General features: G+C 40.8%; 1 protein-coding gene across 1 annotated transcript; it reads left to right on the top strand.

Annotated features, from left to right (window-relative positions):
- LOC310958085 (protein APCDD1) lies at positions 1-22674 on the top strand. Its single transcript, XM_083928893.1, has 5 exons — positions 1-379; positions 8076-8262; positions 9638-10163; positions 18631-18952; positions 20198-22674. The coding sequence occupies exons 1-5, from the start codon at positions 340-342 to the stop codon at positions 20659-20661; spliced, it is 1539 nt and encodes a 512-aa protein (XP_083785019.1). The 5' UTR covers positions 1-339; the 3' UTR covers positions 20662-22674.
- Positions 22675-23064: the final 390 nt, after the last annotated feature.

Genomic DNA, 23064 nt, shown 5'->3' with positions numbered 1-23064 from the left:
GAGGGCGCGCGTAAAAGCAACAGAGCTGCTGTATTTCAGTAGTGAACGACGGCGTTGAACTTCTCCGGACTGTCTCGTAGGAGAGTTTGGATTTTCCTTCGTTTTCTAGGTTGCGAGTTTTTGTTTTGAGCCTCAGTTACAGCGAGGGGGTTATTCTCTGTAGAGGAGCCGGAGGCGTGTTTTTTCTATGATGCTCGGATATCTAAGGAGTGTTTGCTCCATGCTTTGGATACATAATGTGAGGATTTGTGTCGGAATAAATAAGGACGCTGCGTAAAGGCAAACCCCCAACTCCCCAGTGTGACCAGTGAAGCTCCTTTCAGTCCTCCAAAGAGCGGGATGGGGCCGTCATCTACGCTGCTTCTCGTTGCTTTTTTGGGTAAGAAACTTTGATCCATGAGGTGCAGCAAGTGTGGATGTTTCACAAGATGTTAGACACCACGTGTGCATGGAAAACAAAATGAACACCCTTTAAAAGAAGCTCTGTTGCACAAAACATTAAAAAAGGGACGAGACCATCCAATTTATCTATGCGTTTTTAGACATTCCCCTGAACTTTTATATATTTTCTACTGCTTCTGTGGGGCACAGGAACCTGCCATGCCCTCTTCACCTCATCACACCTGTTTACCATCATGTCTGCGTGTTTGTGTCCAACAGGACTAATGGTAATAATATTTTCGGGCTAAGTTATCCCTTATGCCGCAGTGATGAACATGTTTAAAGGCTAAAAGGTAATAAAAAACGCTTCCCTGGGGCTGCTGGGCAGATGAAAGCTCTGGGCGAGTTAAGAGCCACTTAAAACATCCATTCCTGATGAAAAGTCTGTCCGAGCAGCAGTGGATTATGGGACTGCAGTTGACCCAGTCCATCTGCTGCCAGTGACAGTGCAGGCACCATTTGGCTGCAACTTCAAATGACTGGGTTGAGATAAAACGATATTTTGGAGTCCACTTATCCTTAAGTGTGTTTGAGTGAATCCAACGTTCAATTAGGTGGTGTGTTATTGCAGCCTTTCGTTGGGGCAATGAAAATGCACTGTCAGCCTGGATTAGTGTGTGCTGTAAACTTACTGGAGGAGAAAGAAACATGGAGCAGCAGCTGCTAGTGCTTCACCTTTTTACTAATGTGAATCTAATGAGACGTCCTCGGGCCTCAAAAGTACCTTAAAGTTTTATTACATCTGTAAATATTCAGTCATTTTCAAAATACAGGGGGATGAGTAAACTCTGTGTTCAAATAATCAGTTATCCTACAACTTTGTCCATCTTGATGTTGGATTGAGAAGAGGTGAACGTGTGCAATGACAAATTGTAACAATAGAAGAAAACAACACGTCATGGATTTCAATAATTTCAAATTTAATTTTTAGTACAAACAACTCGATCGATATGTCATCTCTGAAGCTGAAACCAATATTGATATTATTTGCATTTAAAAAAAGGAAATAATTATAAATCAGCTCCTTTTTTAAACTCAAATACTTACAGTTACAACACCAACAGACGTTATCGACACTGCACACTCAAATTTGGTTATGAAGGAGCTTTAACATGTACTGAAGAAGTATATCAGTTAATTAATTAAACTTTACTAAGAACACATTGAGTTTTGGATATCGAATTAATGAATGAATCAGTACTCTGTTACAAACACTGCCGCAGTTTTGAGTCGTCTTCTCGTCTGGCTGAATACCATTCACCCCCATGTTTCAGTTGTCCAGCGATCAACACTTTGATGTGGGTTTTCAAAGGAACATAGTGGTTTAGAATTAAAATAAACTCTTCCTAGCAGAAAGCCCCGAGGGTTTACTTCTCTCAAACATCAGGGAAAGATCGAGATGCTAACTGTGGTGCAGCCCAGTATGTCCCTCTTCTCTTTCAGCAGTGTTTCAGTGGTGTAGGAAGAAGTCCAATTTGTTTCGAAAATGGCAACACAACAATGGGAGAAAATTCTTCATCCCTACAGGAAGAAATGCTGATAGTGAAGAATGGACCCTTGACAAAAAGAAAAACTCAACTTGTGGTCCATTTAGCTGCTAATTCAACAACTTTTAATGATCACGTAACCATCAACAGGTTGCATTAATCCTGAAATTGTAGATTTTTTCTGACCACATTAAGGACTTTATTTGTCCATGTTGCCTTAAAAGTTCAACATTGACTCTTGGTCTTAAGCTCAGTAGCTCCAGAAAACATGAGACAGAATGGACTCTGTAAGTGTACACCATGCATTTTAGATCTAACATTATGCATATGATGCAGAGCTTTTGAAAAGTTAACATGTTAGAAATTCAAGTTAGCCATGCTAGCAGTGTGGGGACAGTAGCTCCTCCACAACTATTGGATGGATTGCCATGAAATTTTGTCCAGACAATTTTCCCCAGAGGATGAATCCTTCTGACTTTGGCCCAGGTCCACTTTTCACTCGCATTACTTGAAATGACCCGAGCCTGCCTATTTTTATCTGATCAAATCTGCAGTAAACACTCTGCACATCAAACCACCACCAACCCTTTGGCAGGTCGTGGGGAAAAGACGTATACAAACAGACATCAGTATACCATATATTAATGGTCGGGCTCGTACATGTGCAATCGTGCTTTACTAAAGCCCACCTCTCTCAACTGGGCTGTGTCTGGGCATGGAAAAGTTGTACTCGCACTGATCAAACGAACTAGACTCTAGCCGTGAACCCTGCTTTGACACGGTACAAATGGTAAGTGTGAGTAGACCCTTAACTTTTCATGTTGTTGCATTATGAGATCAAAATATTAATATGTCCACTACTTTATAATGAAATACCTTCAAAACCAACATTTTCATCAGCACACATCATCCCCTCAGATGATGAACAGGGTAAACAGTAGCTAGGCTATAGCTACTAAACATCCACATGGTAGCGTTGTCACGGGAGCATACCTATGTTCCCCGGGTCCTATGTTTTCTCCGCTTTGTATGTGTTCTGTGTATCTGTTATTTTTTCCACAAATAGTCTCGAAAACCTTATCAAATAGGTCTATGTAGACCCTAACACTACCCCCTGACCCTGACCCTAACTGTAACCCCTGACCCTTACAAAATGCTGAATTAAATCAGTGGAGGCAGAGGCTTATGCGAACTGGGAACATCAGACCCTTTTAAGGGAAAGGGTCAAATGTTCCCTGACCGGGGAACATAGGGAGGATCCCGCTGTCACAGTGAGCACGTCAGGACATTAGCATTTAGCACCTGGTTTCTCTGGGGAGTTTAACCCTCACCCTCCTTTACAACTGTATTTATCAAAAATGAAATTAAAAAACAGGAATAAGAGTCAGACTTGAACACTGGCCTGCCTGATGTGTGTCCAGTCTGAGTCTATACATGCTCTTTTCTTTGACTGTAGTTTACATGTTAGCATGCCGGTGTTAGCATTTAGCTCAAAGCTCTGCTGTGCCTATAACGTTTAACAGAGCTGCTAGCATGGCTTATAGACTCTTGTTACACAACAAAAACATTATTTCATTACTTTAATTCAGGCTGAGTGTGAAATTCTAATCTGCACAAATCACCTAACTCATGTTTACAGCTCTGAAATCCAGACGTAGAAGGTCTTCCAAAATAAACCTTCTTTAAAATGTTATTATTGTAGTTATTGACTTTAAAATTAGAATCTTTAAATGTCGTTATTTTCTTCACCCCCTTCTAGTCTATGGTGACCGCCAAATACAAAGATAGCACAGAGAACAGTCCTTTGTCTGCTCTCTGCTCTGGCACTTCTGGATTTTTCTCTTCCCATAAACGATGTGGAGTCTCTCCGCTTGTCAGGGGTCCCAGTGCTGTTACCTCACTGGTGGGATCAAGCCAACTGGAAATGTTCTCTGTGGTTTGGGGCTCTAGGAGTTTAGTGGGCGCTTTGATTTAGATAGAGAGCAGCAGTTTGGGAAAAGCAGCAGCAGCAGCGAGGGACCAGAGAGGGTTCGACCCGAGCCAGTCTGATTATTGCCTTAATGTGTGGAGAGATGTTTCTTTAAAGAACGCTATTGGAAGGAACTCCCACCAGTCACACATTCAACACTCATTAAATCTGTAGAGAAGGAGTTGTATGACGCTTCCTCTTAAAAAGTAATTTTACAAACAGGCCTCTTTTTTAATAATTTCCTCATTTATAGCCCCATAAGTCTGTTTTTCATTTTGAGATTTGATGAAACTCTTTAAAAATGTTTTAAGCGTTTCTAAAATGTCTAAATAAACAAAACTTGTGTTTCATTATAGTTAGGATATTGTCACAAAGCCACAGAGTCTGACGCAGCTGACCGGTCTATTGCTGCAGACCAGAATGCTTCATTTCTCTGTTATCAAAACTAAGAAATAAAATGGATCCTAGACTGTTTTATTATGTGACGCACATTATTCTCAGGTTAGAGTATGAATCAGCTTTTAACTGAGGAGAAAGTCCCTGATTTGGATATCAATTTCGTAGGCCTTTCCCTGTTGACAAAGGCATACATTACCCAGAACCTTACCCATTGAAAGCCGCAGCAGAACGTCAGGAGATAATTCATCAACTCCTCCTGTGTTTTAATAACATTTCCATATCTGTTGCAGAGCTGATATGAAGTGATATCTGAATCATAGACTGTATAAAATACGAATGTACAGTAGTCTCTATGACGTCTAAAAAGCCAAAAAGATCTCAAAGATTGCTGCTCTTGTTGTTTCCATCTTGGCACTGCCTGACTCCATCTAACTCCCTGCAACTCCAAAATCGGAGAAAAAAAACTGAGCTGAGGTGGGCAAAATTAAGTCTACAGTCTCCTGTGATGGCACCCGCCTGTCACGCAGCTGAGCCCTTAATTATGAGAACTTTAAGCCTTAATCGGGTACATAGTTACAGTATATAATATGATTTAAATACAGTTGTCAACAGGGAAATTATCTGAAGAGACCAAGAGTTTATTTCTGCTGGGGCAAGATAACAAGGTGGTCTATGAGGATTGACTGACTTTTGGAGCCTCAAGTGACCATTCAAGGAACCACATGTGCTTCACTTGTCAGCCTGGAGGTTGACGACTGATTTTAACCCAACACGGCTGATTCTTGGGAGCTTTTCAGTGTTTTGGCTGTAGCGCTGAGTGCTAACTGTATTTTTTTTCTTTTCAATTGCTGGGAATCAACACCACAAGATGTTGTGTCAAACATCAAAACTGACATCATATACAAAGAATCATATTTTAACTTTTTTATTTACTTTATTCAATATTGTGTGTGTGTGTGTGTGTGTGTGTGTGTGTGTGTGTGTGTGTGTGTGTGTGTGTGTGTGTGTGTGTGTGTGTGTGTGTGTGTGTGTGTGTGTGTGTGTGTGTGTGTGTGTGTGTGTGTGTGTGTGTGTGTGTGTGTGTGTGTGTGTGTGTGTGTGTGTGTGTGTGTGTGTGTGTGTGTGTCCTACAACCGATCATTTTATTATATGTTTACTTTGCACTACAATTAGACCACTTATTGTAAAAAAATTTACGTATTTTTTTTTTATATTGTTTTTTATTATCACTGTTTTGATGTGTCTGTGTGTGTAAAGCTGCTGCTACACTGCAATTTCTCAGCTTGGGATTAATAGAGTCTATCTATCTATCTATCTATCTATCTATCTATCTATCTATCTATCTATCTATCTATCTATCTATCTATCTATCTATCTATCTATCTATCTATCTATCTATCTATCTATCTATCTATCTATCTATCTATCTATCTATCTATCTATCTATCTATCTATCTATCTATCTATCTATCTATCTATCTATCTATCTAGGCAATTAAACTACATAGGGCTGTTCAGTGTAGGGAGGAACAGAACAACGGTTCATCACTCATTTCCCTTAACCTCCCAGAGTAGAGATCAGGGAGTACAGTTTATGTACACTGTGGATCAGAATGCAGCTTAAAATGTGACAGTTTGAGTTTTGTGAGCTGCGCTGGATGGAGAAGGCTACATTCAAGCATGACACTGTCAGTCATCATCTTTATCCCGCCTAAGGTTGTCAAAAGTATTTAGTCTTCTGGTATTGTGACCATATTAAAAATTTAAAAGTAAACCCTTCTCACATGAGATAAATATGTGTACGGTTAATAGGACTTAAAATAGGCTATATATCAAATTGACCTTAATGATAAATGTGACAGACAACCCCTTTTTTAATGATAAGATTAGGAAGATCAGGACCCCCAGAACTGCTATAGATATGATGGTGAGATTGTTTTCTTATAGTGTTTACAAAGTCAATAGTGAACTCATTTATTCTAGGATTATTCTCTCAAGTTTGCTCACATTCGATGTTTCTGCTTCATTACAGTATGACCACTTACAGGAAAGATACTGGACTGTTAGCTAGTTGGCTGTTTTAAATCTTCAGATGCTGTAAATAACAATTATTTTCATCGGAAATCAAGACCCATTTATTTTCTGAATTAACTGAGCAATTGTTCAGGCTATAAAATGTCAGAAAATTGAAGGAAAAAAAAGTAATTGAGGGCCCAAGGTGATGTTTTTAATCACTTGTTTGTCAGACCAAGAGTCCAAAGGGAGCCAAGCACATTCAATTCACTATTGTGGATCAAAACTATCCATATATCCATATTGTGTGTATGTTTGTACTTGTGTGTGTCCTACCCTGAATTTCACCTGCTATTAAATCTGAGGCGCGTAAACCTCAGTGAGGTTAAAAGGCTGTTTGCATTACACATCTCACCAGGTTTCCTTTTAAATCCTCACACACATTTTGATAGTTTCTGCTCTCCACATTGTAAAAACAAGCTGTTTGCAGCCACTCAGGGTCATTCCTGGTCCAGACCTGACTGCAGATGTCAAAAAAGGCCTCACGCTCACATAAACACACACACACACACACACACACACACACACACACACACACACACACACACACACACACACACACATAAACACACAAAAAGCAAACTGTGAAGCCTTTTCTTTGATTTTTTTTTAACACAGCTCAAGCCAGCAGCGTTACAAATGGGTTGCACCAGCTGAGTCTGGGGATCAAGTCTCCTCACTGTGTTTCCACTGAGCAGCGCTGTGACGTGGTAATTTACACACAAGCCTCGGTTAACACACACGTAGGAGCAGCCTCGCTGGATGAAACAACTGGTTGGAGCTTTGTTCTTCACGGAGCTTTTGGCTTCTTTTAATCAGATGCTTTTTTTGTTCCTCCCTCTGTGTTATTAGTTTCAAATCAAAAGCACAGAGGCGACCGCAGCGGCATTCCAAGGCGTTAAATGATATTGCCAGGCAAGCCGGGTCCAAATAGGAAGAATTTAAGGCAAAGTCTTCATATTTCAAGGTGGCTATGTGTGATATTAGAGTATTACATGAAATAAATCCTTGCAGGACCTTGAGCTTCAAGGCTTTTCTTTGGCTGCAGGCCTTGAAAATGCTTTCATTTCCGATACTGCATCCCTTTGAGCTCAGCACATTGTTGAGGGTATTGTTATTTCATGCGGTGCATCGAGGGTACGCGGACAGAACTGAGCGTTCAAATCTCAATGCTGCGCTCGTCTTTTTAACTTTAGTTGTAGCTTGATTTCAGAGTTTGTTTCAAGTCTGATGTGGTAGCAGGAGGCCACATATCATTTCTTCAACTTGGACATCTAAGCTGTGCCTTTTCATCACTCGCTCAGCTAATATTAACCCATAAAGACTCCACTCATACCAGGTGTTGCAGGTCACCGATAAAGCCCTGTAATCCTGAGGTGATGACATGAGTTAAAATCACCACATTCAAACATGCAAAGTGAAAACATGAGAGACATTTCAAATGGGCAAAAAGTCATCTTGATAGTTTGATCCAAGAGTATAACTGCCTTAAAAGCAGGTGTGCGATTTATTAGGTTTTAAAGACCTAAAAGAAGAAAGCTGTGCCAAACTAAACTCATTCATTCAGAATGTCTGAGGTTCAGACACTGAACTGAATGGCACTAACTTATTTCTTTCCCCCTCATACAATCATGTCTAAAAGAAGAGAAAATCAATGCAGATGTCTTCTGAGCTAAACCCTTTGGTGTCCTTATTGTGTTCCGCAGGCTGGACCGAAGGTGGTTCCTCTCTTCACTACTCAGACGGCCGGTCCAGCCGTCTCCCTCTGGAGAAAACCTTCGGCCGGTCGCTCAAAGACTCCCAGTGCCAACACATGTTGAAGCACCTTCACAATGGAGCCCGAATCACTGTGCAGATGCCTCCCAATGTAGAGGGTCACTGGGTGTCCACCAGGTAAACAACTATATACTTGTGGTTTTCTGTGCAACTTTCTCATAGGAAGGCAGGAAGTTTTGACTCAAATCCAATGCAACTGTCCCCTTTATATGTTTGAACAAGGGCATCAGACATGACACTTAACATAATATATGTTGGGTGATATGTAGATGATATGTTATCGGGGTATTTTAAAGATGTCTAAAAGACCATACTGGTGTTTCTTGCATGTTCCAGCAAACATACTATGAGTTTATAGAATGTTTTCTTACTTTTTAACTTACTATTGCCGTTTGTCTGTGCAGTAAGAAAATAAACTTGCAGCACATTCTGTTAGTCTGTTTTGTCAGAGCGTTCTTATCATCTGTTTGTGATCCTTTTTGGTGCACTTGTGAAACTTAATTGTCAACTGGTTTTTAATGACAAAAATTGGATTATCCTTCTCTTCAATATTCATGTGTTTGTATTCATAAGTTTGCATAACACGGGCAAACATAAGGAGATCCATAAGTCAACTAAATCAAAATTAGGTTAGGCACATGGCTTTTAGGGACTAGCAGCAAGCTTCCAGCAGGTCTGCACCTGTACTGAATCAACCTCAACTCCAATGTTGAACTCTCCTTCAGGAACTTCTACCACTTGCTTAAACAGGAAACAGACAGTCCATAATCGCAGAGACAATAAAATAACATTTATATGTATCATTATTGTATAAATATTAACAGTATAGTTTGTTTAGAGCACTAAAAAGACCATTCCCTGAAACAATGAAACCCCCCTCTGTACTCTAAATGGTACAGTCTCCTCCACTATAAAAATCATAGGAAGCTCTCACTTCCTGTTTGGCAGTTTGGACCCATGACCAGGAGGTAACATGCGTGGGACATCATGCAACATTTTGTCAATTGAAGTTACATAAAGCCAATAAAGAAACTTGAATTAGATGTATTTACAAATGCATTGAGTGGTTATTTCACTAAGAATATGAATGATGGATGACAGTATGCTAGCAGGTTAGTATGCTATACCCACATGTGCTCATGCTAACATAGCCACAGCAGGTTTGGGCTACACAACTCAGCAACACAACTAGGACTACGTTTTCAGTTTCCATGAATGCAACACAGAGTTTTCAGTTAATTCCCTGCTGGTATCTGCATTACCACAGAAACTGTGAGCTTTCAACTTTAAATTTTAAGGAAGAACTTGTGTTCAATTTAAACAGCATCTTACACAAGAGCGTAGTACACATACATGCATATGTGATGAAGTCAGAAGGCCCTTTAAACAAAGCTTGACTGAAATATTTAAGTATTTGAGTATTTATTTAAACTTTTTCTGCATGCGGACTGGCATGGTGTTCATCTGAAACCTCTTCTGTTTTCTGTTACAGCTGTGAGGTGAGACCAGGCCCTGAGTTCCTGACGCGCTCCTACAGTTTCTATTCCAACAACAGCTTCCAGGCTCACCAGTTCTACTACGAGGACAACCACTGCACCAAACCCACCTACACTCTGGTGATCCGGGGCCGCCTGCGCTTACGCCAGGCCTCCTGGATCATCCGCGGTGGCACAGAGGCGGAGTACCACCTCCACCGCGTCCAGATGGTTTGTCACACAGCCACTGTGGCCAAAGAGCTCAGTCAGAGGCTCAACCGCAGCTGTAGGGGGGCTGTGAAGGGCCCCTGGGAGCCCGGTGCGACCTATGAGCTGTTGAGTGAAGAGGGCGGCTACGACTGTTCCAGGGAGCTTAACTTTGCCATGCATGAGCTGCAGCTGCTAAGGGTGGAGAAGCAGTACTTGCATCACAACCTGGATCACTTGGTGGAGGAGTTGTTTCTAGGAGACATCCACACCGAGCCGTCCCAGAGGCTGTACTATAAGCCATCAAGCTACCAGACCGCCCTGCAAAACGCCAAGGTAAGCCCCTAACGATTGTCTCTTAATTAAGAGGGATGAAGGGGAAATGTGGCTTTGTCTTCTAGAGCAAAAACATCAGGGATAGCTGGCTAGCTCTCCTGCCAAGGCATCACAAGATAAGTCTATGGGTTCGTGAGGTGATAACCAGAGAATAAAACAAGAAAAACGTAACTGTCTGTCAGTGTGTCTCTACTTGGGCCTTATAAGAGTTTTTCTAGTATTCCTAAATTAAAAATTGACGTCCTTGTACTAGCACGAAATATTCTATCCTGATATTTCATATCCTAATAACGATATATAGCCTGTTTTCTGATGATTCAGTAGAGCAATAGTTTATATGAAATACTCATGTTATTATCATATGCCCATGTGTTAATTGAATACTGGGTAATTTCTCATTTCATTAAAAACTACAGTGCAAAATGAACACAAGGTGCAAGGATGAGAACCTGAAGCGTCGTCCAAATGACATAAATACTGACATAAATACTGACGTAACGTAGTACAATTGCTGGTTTTGCAACATTGCGATAAAAACAAAACACACAAATATATAAACTAGGCATTTTCATATTGTTTTTCCCAGCCCAGTACTCTGAAGTCACTGTCAACCGGAGGAGGGTTGCACACAGACTTGCCAGTAGTAGCCGCTAGTGCGACAACCACCGTCCACTTCCTTTTGTAGTTGTTGGAATGCACGACCAAGCTAGAGATGGAGTTGTTTTCTGTCCTGAGCACACAGCTCGGCGGAGAACCTCGGCTGAACTCAGCTCCCATTGTGTCGACCCTCCACAACGCAAAGACCACACACACACCAGAAAAAGAACAAAGTGACCTTAAGACCAGTGGGTTTTTTTTTTTATTTTTATGAAAGATTATCTCTTTAAGCGTACCATACACAAGGTCGTGAGGAGACCTGGGTACATTTTTATTTGAAATGAAATCTTTACCTTATATGAGGTATGAGAGTGATGGACTGATCAGAAAAAAACACTCAATACTGAACAGGTGTGGAAGTCTAGTTATTGTAGTTTTATAGATAGATATAGATTCACAACTTGACATCCAATCTGAATTGTTCTACAGCAGTAAATGCCACCTGTGTGCTTGAACAAACGGCTGTTTCAGACTTAATCAAATACTGTTGATCCAAATCTGATTTAGGATCAGAATGTTGGTCTTGCACACTAAACATCTGCACTGATAGAAACCAGAAACGCATACTGACATCTCCCAAATCTAGCGCCCTTTCTTTCCTCTGCCGTGCTTACTGGATGTAATTTCTCTATTTACACTGCTGAACAGCAGTTTCCCCGCTGGGTGAAACCCTAGAGTGGTGTTTTCACTGTCACCCTCTACAGAGATTACAATGAAATCCTGTTCGGGGCCGCTGTCTAAACAAACATCCATTTGTACGGGGATGATGGGGCTTGGTGTTGCTGATCATAATGTAAACAGAGTGTGGAGTGAGGATCTGTGATCAGACAAGCTCCCCTGTGGTGCTGTAATGACCAGAGCTGCTCTTCTTAAGCCCCTCTGGCCCGCAGAGGCGCAATGTGAAACCCGGCCTATCTCTGGGAGCGATCGACATGTGGTATTCCTAGAATTTTGAATCATGCGGCCATATGAATTATTCCAGTGAGCACATACCAGGTCTGATTTCACGCATTCCTGAGGCTCACATCAAAGTGTTGCATGTGCTCTACGTCTACTCTCAATTTGTCGTGAATAAAGAGGAAGGCGGGGTATTGGATAAGCTGTGATCCACTTTTAAATGCACTTCCAACGAGTCAAACATAATTACAGCAATGCCTTAGAGGGTCAGATCCCCAAAACCACTCAAAATAATTTCCTCACTTACCTGCAGCAGTATCTAGCCATGCAGTCAGCTTGTACTTGCCAAGGCTGTGAGAGATCAGTTTTCCGTGATTTCTACAGTATTGAAACATTACATTTACATTATTTAACAACAATATCCCTTTCCAGAAACAGTGTCCCCAGTTAATCCTTCACATCTTACCACTGGTAAAATTTCATAGGGACAAGTTTTTCTGCAGACGTCATTCTGTTGAAAGTTGCAATACTGTTGTGGTTGAATCATTTTTAATGTGTTTTCGTAGTGACAGTCTCATAAAAAGATTACTGAACTCTGCTGTGTCACTCGCCTCCAATGAGCGTTTTATTGTCTTTTCAGCTCATTGTTATGGTTTTTACGGCCGCTAGCTTTATCGTTTAAATAGTGAGAAACTAACCGATGAACATAGTGGAGCATGGAGCCTTTCCTGCCGGAGTTGGTGGAGACCTCAACAGAGCTAAAAGCAGGGAGTGAAAAGGCTTTGTGAAGTGTTTTTCACACATGCAGTATTACTCCCGACCTGTTAACAGACTTTAGATTTATCAAGTGGTCAGAAACACGATTCAAAATGTATGCTAGTGTTTTTAATAGACAACAGTTTGCTAACATCAATTTTATAAGGTGTTAATATTTAAATGAAAAAGAAAAAGCAGTAAAGGAGCCATACTTGACATTCAAAACATTAATACAGCAGCAAACATAACATTTTCTATATAGAGATGCAGTGGAGTAATGGCGTGCTAAGTAGAGGCTGAAGTCGGTCTCCCTCTGTGTGTGTTTCTCGGTTTGTTTTGATAGTCTGGCCGGCCACGCGTGCAAAAACTTGGTATTTCACGTACTGGGGAAGGTGAGAACCCTGTGGAGGCAATCCCAGCCCACTTTATTTTCAGTATTTGGAGAACAGCTGCTTTAAAGCTGCTTTATTTTATTTTGTAGGTTCGGTCGACCTGGCTATTTCACAAGCCTGGATTATGTAAGCATTTTTGAACATCATAACTAGTTTAATAGCTTTGGTCAGTTTTGAGCCCCGTTGGTCACCAGCTATGCACATACACTACATTAAGTTTTAAATTCTATACTTTTGGAAGCAACAGTATTAGAAAGTACCCCAATCCTTCCTACACAAAAAGCACTAAATCCGACCCTCTCTTGAGGTCGTAATGGTTTCATTTCAGGGTTTTTTTATTGCCATAGTTACTATCCAATCCAATCATCTCAAGCGTTGAACCCAGAGCTGGTCTCCGTCCAGAGCATTTCCTGATGCCAGCATGTTCATTCGTGGTTATTGGGTGGATCTCAGTAGTGATGCAATAGCAAGGCAGCAGACTTTGTTTTTAAATTTGTGTCTAATCTGTTTTCTCCATTTCCTGTCGCCTGGTTCACTGCTGCGTCACCGAGGCAGAGACCTGTTCATATACAGTAGATGCTTGTTAGGAAGGGATCTGTGTCTTTATGTTGTTGATGTTGCTGTTTCGCTGCTTATCCATGTATCCCTCATGCAGAGAGTCATTTGTTATGCTTTGCTGAGTCTGGTTTATGTTTTGTTGTCTTTTGCTGCTACTTTGTGAGCCCATAAGCCTTTGAGTTACATTTAAAACCTGAGACATGAAGTCAGATAAGACTCTTATTATGAATTCCAAGGAAGTCCTCTCACAGGAGAGATGCTGGTCCAGCTCTAAGGATCCCAACATAAAAAAACACAGAGGTAGTCAGTGGTGGAGGAAGCATATAGATCCTTAGGTAAAAATGCTTATACCACACTGTGAAAGTACTCCACTACAAGTAAAATTCAAGCATTCAAAATCTTACTTGCACAAAAGAATGTATTATTATTAAAAATGTGCTTGTATGAAGAATGAACACACAATTATTCCGTGTATATGTAGTGTGGCTATCCCGTGAGAATTGTGTATCTCCTGTGTATAAGAGAAAAGTATACGCAAGACAACGCATTGTCCAGCTGATCCAAGAGGACATCCTTCATCCTTCAGTGTATGAGCTTTAAAATCAAAATCAACCTGTCTGGAGATCCATGGTTTTCACTGGACAGGGTGAGGTTTTAAAAATAACGTAATCTGTAACTTAAACTGTCAAACAAATGTAGTGGAGTAACAAGTTCAATATTTCCCTCTGAGCCTGACGTGGTTTCTGTTCCTCGTAAAATGTATAGACATCATCTTCCCCTGAGCTATGGCGGTAATCCCCAAAGTGCCCAAATGAAAGATGGCTGCCAAACCAAGTGAAAGTCACTTCTAATTCCCCTTGATCTTCTGTGGCTTGGATTGTACCTCGTTTGTACGTCGGTTCAGACAAAAGCGCCTGCCAAATGTTGCAATAAAAAATGAAAATGTAATTTATATGAAGCAAGAGCGGTAACATCCTTCCTCATTTCCTCATTTTCTCATTTTCTTCAAGTATGGATTTAAAATGCCTTGTTTCCTCGTGAAGAGCCAAAATGCATTGCAATACAAGTTTGAACAGGTTGGACATTTTGTTCTCTACCGCAAAGACCTTCCTACGAATGTTTGAATTTAAAGTTGCTAAAGTTTCCTGAGAGCAGCTTGTCCATTCTTTTACCCACTCAGATTGAGAGTGTTTGTACGCTTCCATTTTTGTAAGGGTTAAGAAAAAGAAAGCGTAAATTGGTGAGCTTTAGACCGTTTTTTACAGAGCCAGGGTAGCTGTTCCCCCTGTTTCCAGTCTCTATGCTAAGCTACGCTAACCAGCTTTTAACTGTAGCCTAGTTTGTATTGTACAGACATGAGTGGTAGCGACCTTCTCATCTAATCTCTGCAAGAAAGGAAATGAGTGTATTTTCCCAAATGTTGAAGTAGGCTATATGTTGTAAGACCAATTCCAACACTGTAGAGACAATCTGTTACTTTTACATTTCTCAAGTGAAGTAAGTACTTTCATTTGAGTCTTTTTTTTAATGGTTTTCTGTTTAAAAACTATTCAGTAAAAACATGGATTAGGTTTGAAGCATTAATTTGAAGGTTTGAGATAAATATCGTATCCAAACAGCAGTAAAACTTTTATTTGCAACCTGCAACAATTGCACAAACACTTGCGTGTGTAAAAAGCACGCCTGAGGGCCCTAACACTCAGTGTGTAAGCAAGCAGCGATCCCCACAGCTCATATATTAACCTTTTTTATGTAGAGTGTCATTTCCACTGGGGATTATTGGGGATGTTGTGTGTTCAGGTTCATTTTCTACTCAAATCTCTCATCCAGCCTCCACAGTCCATATGAGGGAAGAAGTGTTCAGTTTGCTTCACAGACCTATTTTAACCTCTCATGCTCCAATATTGATACTATTTTCTTCAGAAAATCTGATGTCAGATAGTTTGAGTTTATAGTTTGCACTAAAGTTTTAGGAAAACAAGAAAATATTCAATATTTTTCTTTTTTTTGCCTTCAATTCACGCAGGAGTTTATCAACTTGGGCTTTACCATACGGTTATTTCAAATAGACAATTATAACGTGATACATATATAATTAATGGTGGTGCCTGCTGCCGTGGTCCTGCATTACGCTTCCTGCTGCTATTACAATCTATCACCTTAGCTGTGCTTGTTTCTACTATTCTGCTGTATTAACTGCCCTAACATATGAGTCATATTCACGTTACTATAGATATTATTATAGTTACTGGAAGTGTGTCTGTCTCAGTCTTTGTCTTTCTCTGTCCATCTGTGTGTCTTTTCTCTCTTTCTCTCTCCTTTTCTTCCTCCCCAACCGGTGCAGACAGATGTCCGTCCTCCACAGAGCTGGGTCTGTCTGACGTTCCTGTCTGTTATAGGGAAGGTTTTCGTTGCCACCGCACTCTACGGGGGAATTGTTGGGTCTTTGTTTATCATAGAGTGTGGTCTTTACCTAGTTTGTAAAGTGTCCTGAGATATCTTCTGTTATGATTTGGCACTATAAATAAAATTGAATTGAATTGAATTAATACTTTGCTCTCTAATTTTGATCTCCACTGTATAACTATAAATGCAGGGAGTGGGATAAATACATATATCCCCCATTGCTTGCAGTATCCTTTGCCTAAGATAAGCAGTGGTACCACGTGGTTCACACTGGTCATCAATATCCATAGAAGGAGGACAAGTCTGGCCTTTTTTCCCCCAGCTCACACAGCCTTCTGTGTTTTATGGGTTCAAAGTTCCTGCAGATCTGGAACATAATTTCCACACCTGCAGCAGAAACTCGCCCACCCTCTGCTCTTTTTCATGTTTCCACATATGCAGTATATACTGTATTACGTACACATTTCACTCTCTACATACTACATTTATTTCTTTTTCCCACCCCTGCTATGTATATATGTCTTACTCATGTCATACACACAAACACAGATGCAAAAGTGAAGTAAAAATACACTTTTCCCCTGTACGCACAGGAGGCCTCCCATTAACTTCTCACTGTGAAGTAAGAAGGGATTAGAGCTAAAACAGGGTTTATCTCATCTATAGAATGTATTTTTTTACTTCCTATAAATCACACAGGGATATAATGTTGTCTGGAAAAAGAGTGATTGGGTTGGGGAGATTAGGTCTTCAATTTTTGACCACCCTCGAATAACAAAAACTCCACAACCTCCCTGGAGTTTAGTCGTTGGACGAGATTTTGTGGAATACAGTATTTTAAAGGCTTCCAGCTTCTAGACGGTCAGGCCCCCAAGTCTCTTCTGCAACCAGAGACCCACAGCTGTTCTGTCTGCGATCACATGCTGCTCCCCTAAACCAGACATGATATTAAATTATTACGATTAATGGTCATGCATAGGCTTTTTTGTCAATAGGAGGGTTAGGAGAAGACATCACGTTGTTTGTAAGTAGCATGAAAGTTCAGCTCTGTTGCCATGGTTTGATTTGGGCCAGACATCTGTCTTTCACAGTAAAATGATGTGATCATCCTGAGAAAATGCCGCAACCTTGTCTGGCGTCCAACATTCAAGAGCCTGAGACTGAAGGGAATAGTTTTTCCTCCTTCACCTCTGAACAGACGCCAGGTTTTTTTTATTTATTGTGGATTTCATAATACAATACTCTGATGATGGATTAAAAAAGTTTTCAGCTCATTTCATATGTCTGGACTTTAATCCAGTGATGTTCAGTGGGAACTTCAGGGTTTGTAAACACTTTACAGCGTCAGCAGCTGATGGGTGTTATACGGAAGGTTCCTTGCTAATATTTAATTTTTTTGTTACCCTAGCTGTAAAAATGACACACTGCGTCTATTAGAACTCAATCCGATATTATTAACTGAGCTCATTGCGAATATATCAATACATGTTTTTGTTGGCTGTCAATTCCAGTACAGAAACGGCAGATTTTGTTTTAAATGTGATTTAGAAAACCGCGTCGCCATAGTTTGTCTGCCAGACCAGAGAGTACTGACAAGTTTAGTTTTAGTTTTGTTGGAATCTCATATGACAGTATCAGTGCCTGTCCCAAAAATTCAGTATCGGCCTGACTCAGTAGTTTGCAGAGACCATTTGGTAAATTGGTCCAGTCCCAGCCTGGTCAGATGTGTACATGAACTGATGAAGCCTCTTGGATGAGAGGTGAAACGTCTTCCTAGACAAATAACCAAGTCCAGTTGCTTTTGACTGAAATTGCTTTGAGGATAACGACGACCTGGACAAATGAGAACATTCACAGGCCCATTTGGTAAATCATGCTGATAGGGGCGACTGTGGCTCAGAGACACAGCGGGTCGAGAGATCGGCGATTCGTTCCGTCCGCATGTCGAAGTGTCCTTGGGCAAGACACTGAACCCCAAATTGCTCCACGTGCTGCGCATGGATGTGTGAAAGTGGTGTGAATGGTTAGATTAGATCAGATGGTATGTAGATGTCGTCTGTGTGAACGGGTGAATGTGACAGGAGTGTGAAAGCGCCTTGAGTAGTCAGAAGACTAGAAAGGTGCTTTACAAGTACAAGTCCATTTACCATTACCAACAATAGACCCCAGTGTGCTATTAAAAGTCTGCAGATTACATCAAAAAGATTAGCTTTTATGCGTACATTTTTGGGATGATAGTGTCTTTGATGCCACCACTGGAAGGTGCCAGTTTTACATTTTCAAATCTTCCATTCTCAAACCTTTCAGTTTGATGGTTTTTTGCAAAAAATGGAGCAAAAACAAAGTAATACATTTGTTAAAGATCTTTCTTTAAACATCAACTCCTTTTTGTGTTGTTTTTAATAAGGGTGTGTTTTCATTCTTCTAGGTTTTCATTTTTTTTTTTGTTCATGTACATATTTTAAAGCCCCTTAACACCCACACAGGTGTTCAGTTAACCTGGTTGATTAGACCTCTTCTCAGCCTGTGTGGGTGTGAACACTGTGAATGATTGACATCTTCCTGAGTCTCCTGTTAGCTTTGTTTCACCTGTAAAGGCGGGACAAAGTACATTTTTATCATTCTTAGTGGTAGATGGACATTTATGAGCTCATAAATTCCCATCAAATTCTCATCAAAGCCCCGCCCACCTTTAACCCAAGCAGAGGTCTAATCAGCCAGAGTAACTGAAAACACCTGTGTGGGTGTTCAGGGGCTTTAAATCTGTATGCTAGGCTCATCTTCTCCTACCCTTTTTTCAGAACCATGATCATGGCTGCATCGCCTGCCGTATCATCTACCGCTCAGATGAATTCCACCCTCCCATCCTGCCGCCGCGGGCCGACCTGACCGTCGGGCTCTACGGTCAGTGGGTGAGCCAGCGCTGCGAAGTTCGCCCCGAGGTCCTCTTCCTCACCCGTCACTTCCTCTTCCATGACAACAACCACACTTGGGAGGGCCACTACTACCACTACTCTGACCCTGTCTGTAAACACCCCACCTTCACCATCTACGCCCGCGGACGCTACAGCCGAGGGCTTCACTCCACCCGCGTCAGGGGCGGGACAGACTTTGTCTTCAAAGGTAACTGGTTGACATTTTCCAGCTAATGGTTTTCTTAAAGTTAAATGCCACCAATTCTCAGAAGAGACCACATTTCAAGTGACTAGAAAACTAAATCTTCTTCCTCGTGTTGCCGCTTTTACCTCCGTTCACTTGTCCAGTGAACTGTCAAAAACAGTAAGAAGCCGTGTTTCCATCAACTGGTTTGGGGTGTATTAACTAGGCTAAAGCATTGTTTTGTCAGTTAGTGCTATAGGCTACGCATGTCTGCAATCCACCAGTGAACGGACTAGAACCAGTAGAGGTTGCTAACTGGAAACAAAATAAGTTGCACTGGCCATCATCTACAAGAGGAAAAATGGAGAGAGGTCTTTAGGAACCTGGGAAAGTTTCAATTGTTTCATGTCAGCTAGTACTGGCCATGTTTCCTGCTGTCCAGAGACAAAGACACATTAGAGAAACATCCGAGAAGACACCAAAGCATTTTTGTGAATTTCACTACTTTTCTTGGCAAGACACGCTATGCTAGCAACTGAGGAGTTAGTAAGATGGTTGAGGTTAGGCAATGACCTCCAGTGGTTAGGGTCAGAACAGCCCCATTGGTCAGGGGATAGGCCCTGAACACACAAGCATGAACAGCGAGAAAGTCCTAACCCTTGAATGGAAGTAGTGCGGGTCTTGCCAAGAAAAGTAGTGGGATACATAGTAACCATAGTAACGGTAATAGCTGATCACGCATGTGATATCCACTGTCAGAACTTATACACCACATCCCATTTAGTACAGCGACATTTTCAACAAAGGTGAAAGGTTCACACTTTGAAATTTGCATTTCAACAGTTTTATTTGCAGCATTTCCAACAGAAAGTCAGCGTTCAGCATAAAATAGAGCAATCATAGGATTATATTAGAAGATTTTGTTTATTTCCAGACAGGAACTTTGGTTACTGCGGTATCAAATGGAAAGAAATAAGCATCAAAAACAACAAAAGATACATATTTCAAGACTAATTGACAAGGTAAAGTTACTGTGGTATGATTAATAGCAGGAGTCTGAGTCTAGTGGATGTTATCTTTATCCCTTTATAGACGTTTGTAAGACTTTTTGATACCTGTTAACTATACTATAATTTCTTGTGACATCTTTTATGGCTTTCTATACTGGGGCTTATCAAAAACAGGAAGTTCAGAATTGCTGCTGTTACTCTCTGTAACTCTGAGAAGCAGTTGGAGCTAAAAGTTCTTCTTATGTCTTTGCTCCTCCAGTGAACCACATGAGAGTAACTCCCATGGACTTTGCCACCACCTCCCTCCTCAACGTCTTCAACGGTAACGAGTGTGGAGTGCAGGGGTCCTGGCAGGTCGGAGTGGAGCAGGATGTCACCTTAACGAACGGTTGTGTGGCGCTGGGCATCCGTCTCCCCCACACAGAGTACGAGCTATTCCGCATGGAGCAGGATGCCCACGGCCGCTACCTGCTCTACAACGGCCAACGGCCCAGCGACGGCTCCAGTCCGGACCGGCCGGAAAAGCGGGCCACCTCCTACCAGATGCCCCTGGTGCAGTGCTCGGCAAGCAGCCAGCCGTCAGAGTACAGCAGAACGGACGACGTCGACAGGCCTCTGCTGCACCACAACGACTGCACAGGATGGCACAGAGGGAGCCAGCAACACACCACGGTGGCTCTCGTCGCATTCGTCACGTCTCTGCTTCTCAGCTGGCAAAGCTAGAGGGTTTTTTTGTTTTTTTCTACATAGTCACAACAAGACAAGAGTGTGGATTACAAAAGCAGACAGCAAATCTAAACTTTTTACTTCTGAGATGTGAAAGAGGATGACAACCGGTGCCACTGATCCTCTGAACTCCTTCCCAGCTACCAAAGACTCGACTCTGCTGCACCACAGAAACGTTAGCACTTTAGAGTGGAACCAAAGACCAACCTGTCTGTTTCCACAGATATACAAAGATGTCTATATATCCACACAGACCTGAGAGTATGTTTTATACAGTGCATTTACCTACAGCTATCAAGTCATTACTTGGTACTGCAAAAAGACACGGCTCGATGAGTAACTTTTTCTACTATGAACTCTTGATAATGCGCTTACCGTCTGGAGGTGTGCTCATCAATCACAGTAAAAGGGAACTACACTGCTTTTGTTGTAGCTGTTTCTTTAAATATTGCCTCACAGTATGACTAACTCATCAGCAGTTATCCGTCACCTATTCCATATTAAGATCACACTTATTTTGGACACAATAAAGTCAATTACCTTCCAGGCAAGGGACATTTTTGTTTGCTCACTGATCAGATAGCTCCACTGGCCGACATTTGACCGTGTTTCCATGGCGATTTTGAAATTATTATACTGTACTCAGATTGGGAAACCGCACCTGGAAAAACTGTCATGAAATCTAGCATTATCCCAACAAGTGAAGATTTAAGAAATACTAAAATTTCAATTTGGCTAAATTCAATAAATTATATTTCTGAGAATATATTTTGATAAATCTCAATATTGCAAAAGTATGCAAAATCACAAACTCTCATTAATGCATTGAACGGTGTTGCATTGTTGTGATTTGTGTGAAATTGTGTTCATTTTTCATCACATTTTTCTTGGAAATAAGCAGCTGAGATTTGCAAAACTATACTTCAGTATGATTCCAGAACATTACGTTTTGTCCAGTCAGTTCATAGCTGTAACCGTTTTATAGGAAAGGGTTTTGAGGGCTAGTTGTAGCTTAACTCCACGTCATAAATGTAGATACTGTCATCTACTTTCATAGTGAGGTATGTTTGCAGGCATTGAAAGCATTTACAGTTACAAATACTTTAGGACAGGAAGGGAGGATTGAACCTAGGGACGTGATGTAACTTCGGATTCACTGCCAGTTCCAGAAAGGAAGTCATCCCAAAATATTTGTTTTTGTTCCTCACCAAGTGTTGATTTCACAAGAATTACTGCATTAACATCTGCCGTTTTTATTTGATTTCCTAGACATAAATAGGCCAAATATAGAAGACTGATCAGGTAACTATTCCCTCAATGTTTACACGTTACAATAAATGGACTCTGATCACAAAGCGTTGTATAGTAGGAAACGTCTTACTCGGTAAAGTACCACCAGTGAGGAATTTGTGAAATGAAAGAAAAATAGATTAGTGTTCTTTGCTCCTGAAAGTTTTTTCCAAACCTGGTAGTGGAATAAATTCATAATACCTTCTGTGGGATTAAGGTCATCCGGTGTGGCACAGTACCAGCACCCTTCACTTCTCAAGTGGGATCTCCATTATGATCTTAGTGGAGGTCAATGTGATGTCACCCGCTGGATGTGGGAGCAGTGCCTGTTTGGAAACTTACCAGCGTGCTTCTACCATACCAAAACATTCAGACTGTGTTCAACAGAGCAGTAAAAACTAGTCTGCAATGGGAAAACGTTCTCACAGCCAGTTTATTATCATTGATGGTGCAGAATCGTGTTCGGACTTAACAACCTGTATTAGACTGTGTGTCTTTTTGTAACTGGATACATGTATAAAATTAAAGGTTTGATACTATTCATTGTGGATCTATGCATTTTTAAAGTTTGATTTTTTATTTTTTTTGGTAAACGTCCCTCCAAAAGAGTTTCATATACTTATGTATGGATTTTGAACCCCAAAAGTGTGGTCTGTTATTCACAGTAAACAAAAATGTAATACTTTAAATAAAAGAGACTTCACCAATAACAGCACAGAATGAGATTGGCCATGCTTCACCCTTACAATTTAGCATAGTTCGTACATAACCGTCTTAGTAAATAATATCTACTAAAACTCCAACAACGCAGATGAGTGATACCTTTTTTATTGACATTTGAGCCATTCTGTCCCTGTTAATGATCTTTTCATTTTATCCTAAATTTTGAAGCAGCTTGAAAAGTCTGTTTCAATATGGGCACCATTAATTAATTATTATTCTATCTGACATTTAGTATTTAGTATCACTGAAAGTGGTTGTAAGCATAATTTAATCAAAGAGCATATTATACTATGTATACTGTATATATATATCTGTATATATGTCAAAAAGTCATGATAGTATGTGATAAGTCGTGATAAATGTCATAGCATAACAAAAATGTCTTAG

The sequence above is a fragment of the Echiichthys vipera genome (genome assembly GCF_963691815.1).
Source record: "Echiichthys vipera genome assembly, chromosome: 15".
In the NCBI taxonomy this organism is placed as follows: Eukaryota; Metazoa; Chordata; class Actinopteri; order Perciformes; family Trachinidae; genus Echiichthys; species Echiichthys vipera.
This window is presented reverse-complemented; position numbering and strand designations above follow the sequence as displayed.

Excerpts from the sequence above, each read along its gene's own strand:
- LOC310958085 (XM_083928893.1), top strand. The coding sequence starts at position 340 with ATGGGGCCGTCATCTACGCTGCTTCTCGTTGCTTTTTTGG. Across the intron at positions 8,263-9,637 it reads GGTCACTGGGTGTCCACCAG|CTGTGAGGTGAGACCAGGCC; the intron begins GTAAACAACTAT and ends TTTCTGTTACAG. Across the intron at positions 18,953-20,197 it reads GACAGACTTTGTCTTCAAAG|TGAACCACATGAGAGTAACT; the intron begins GTAACTGGTTGA and ends TTGCTCCTCCAG.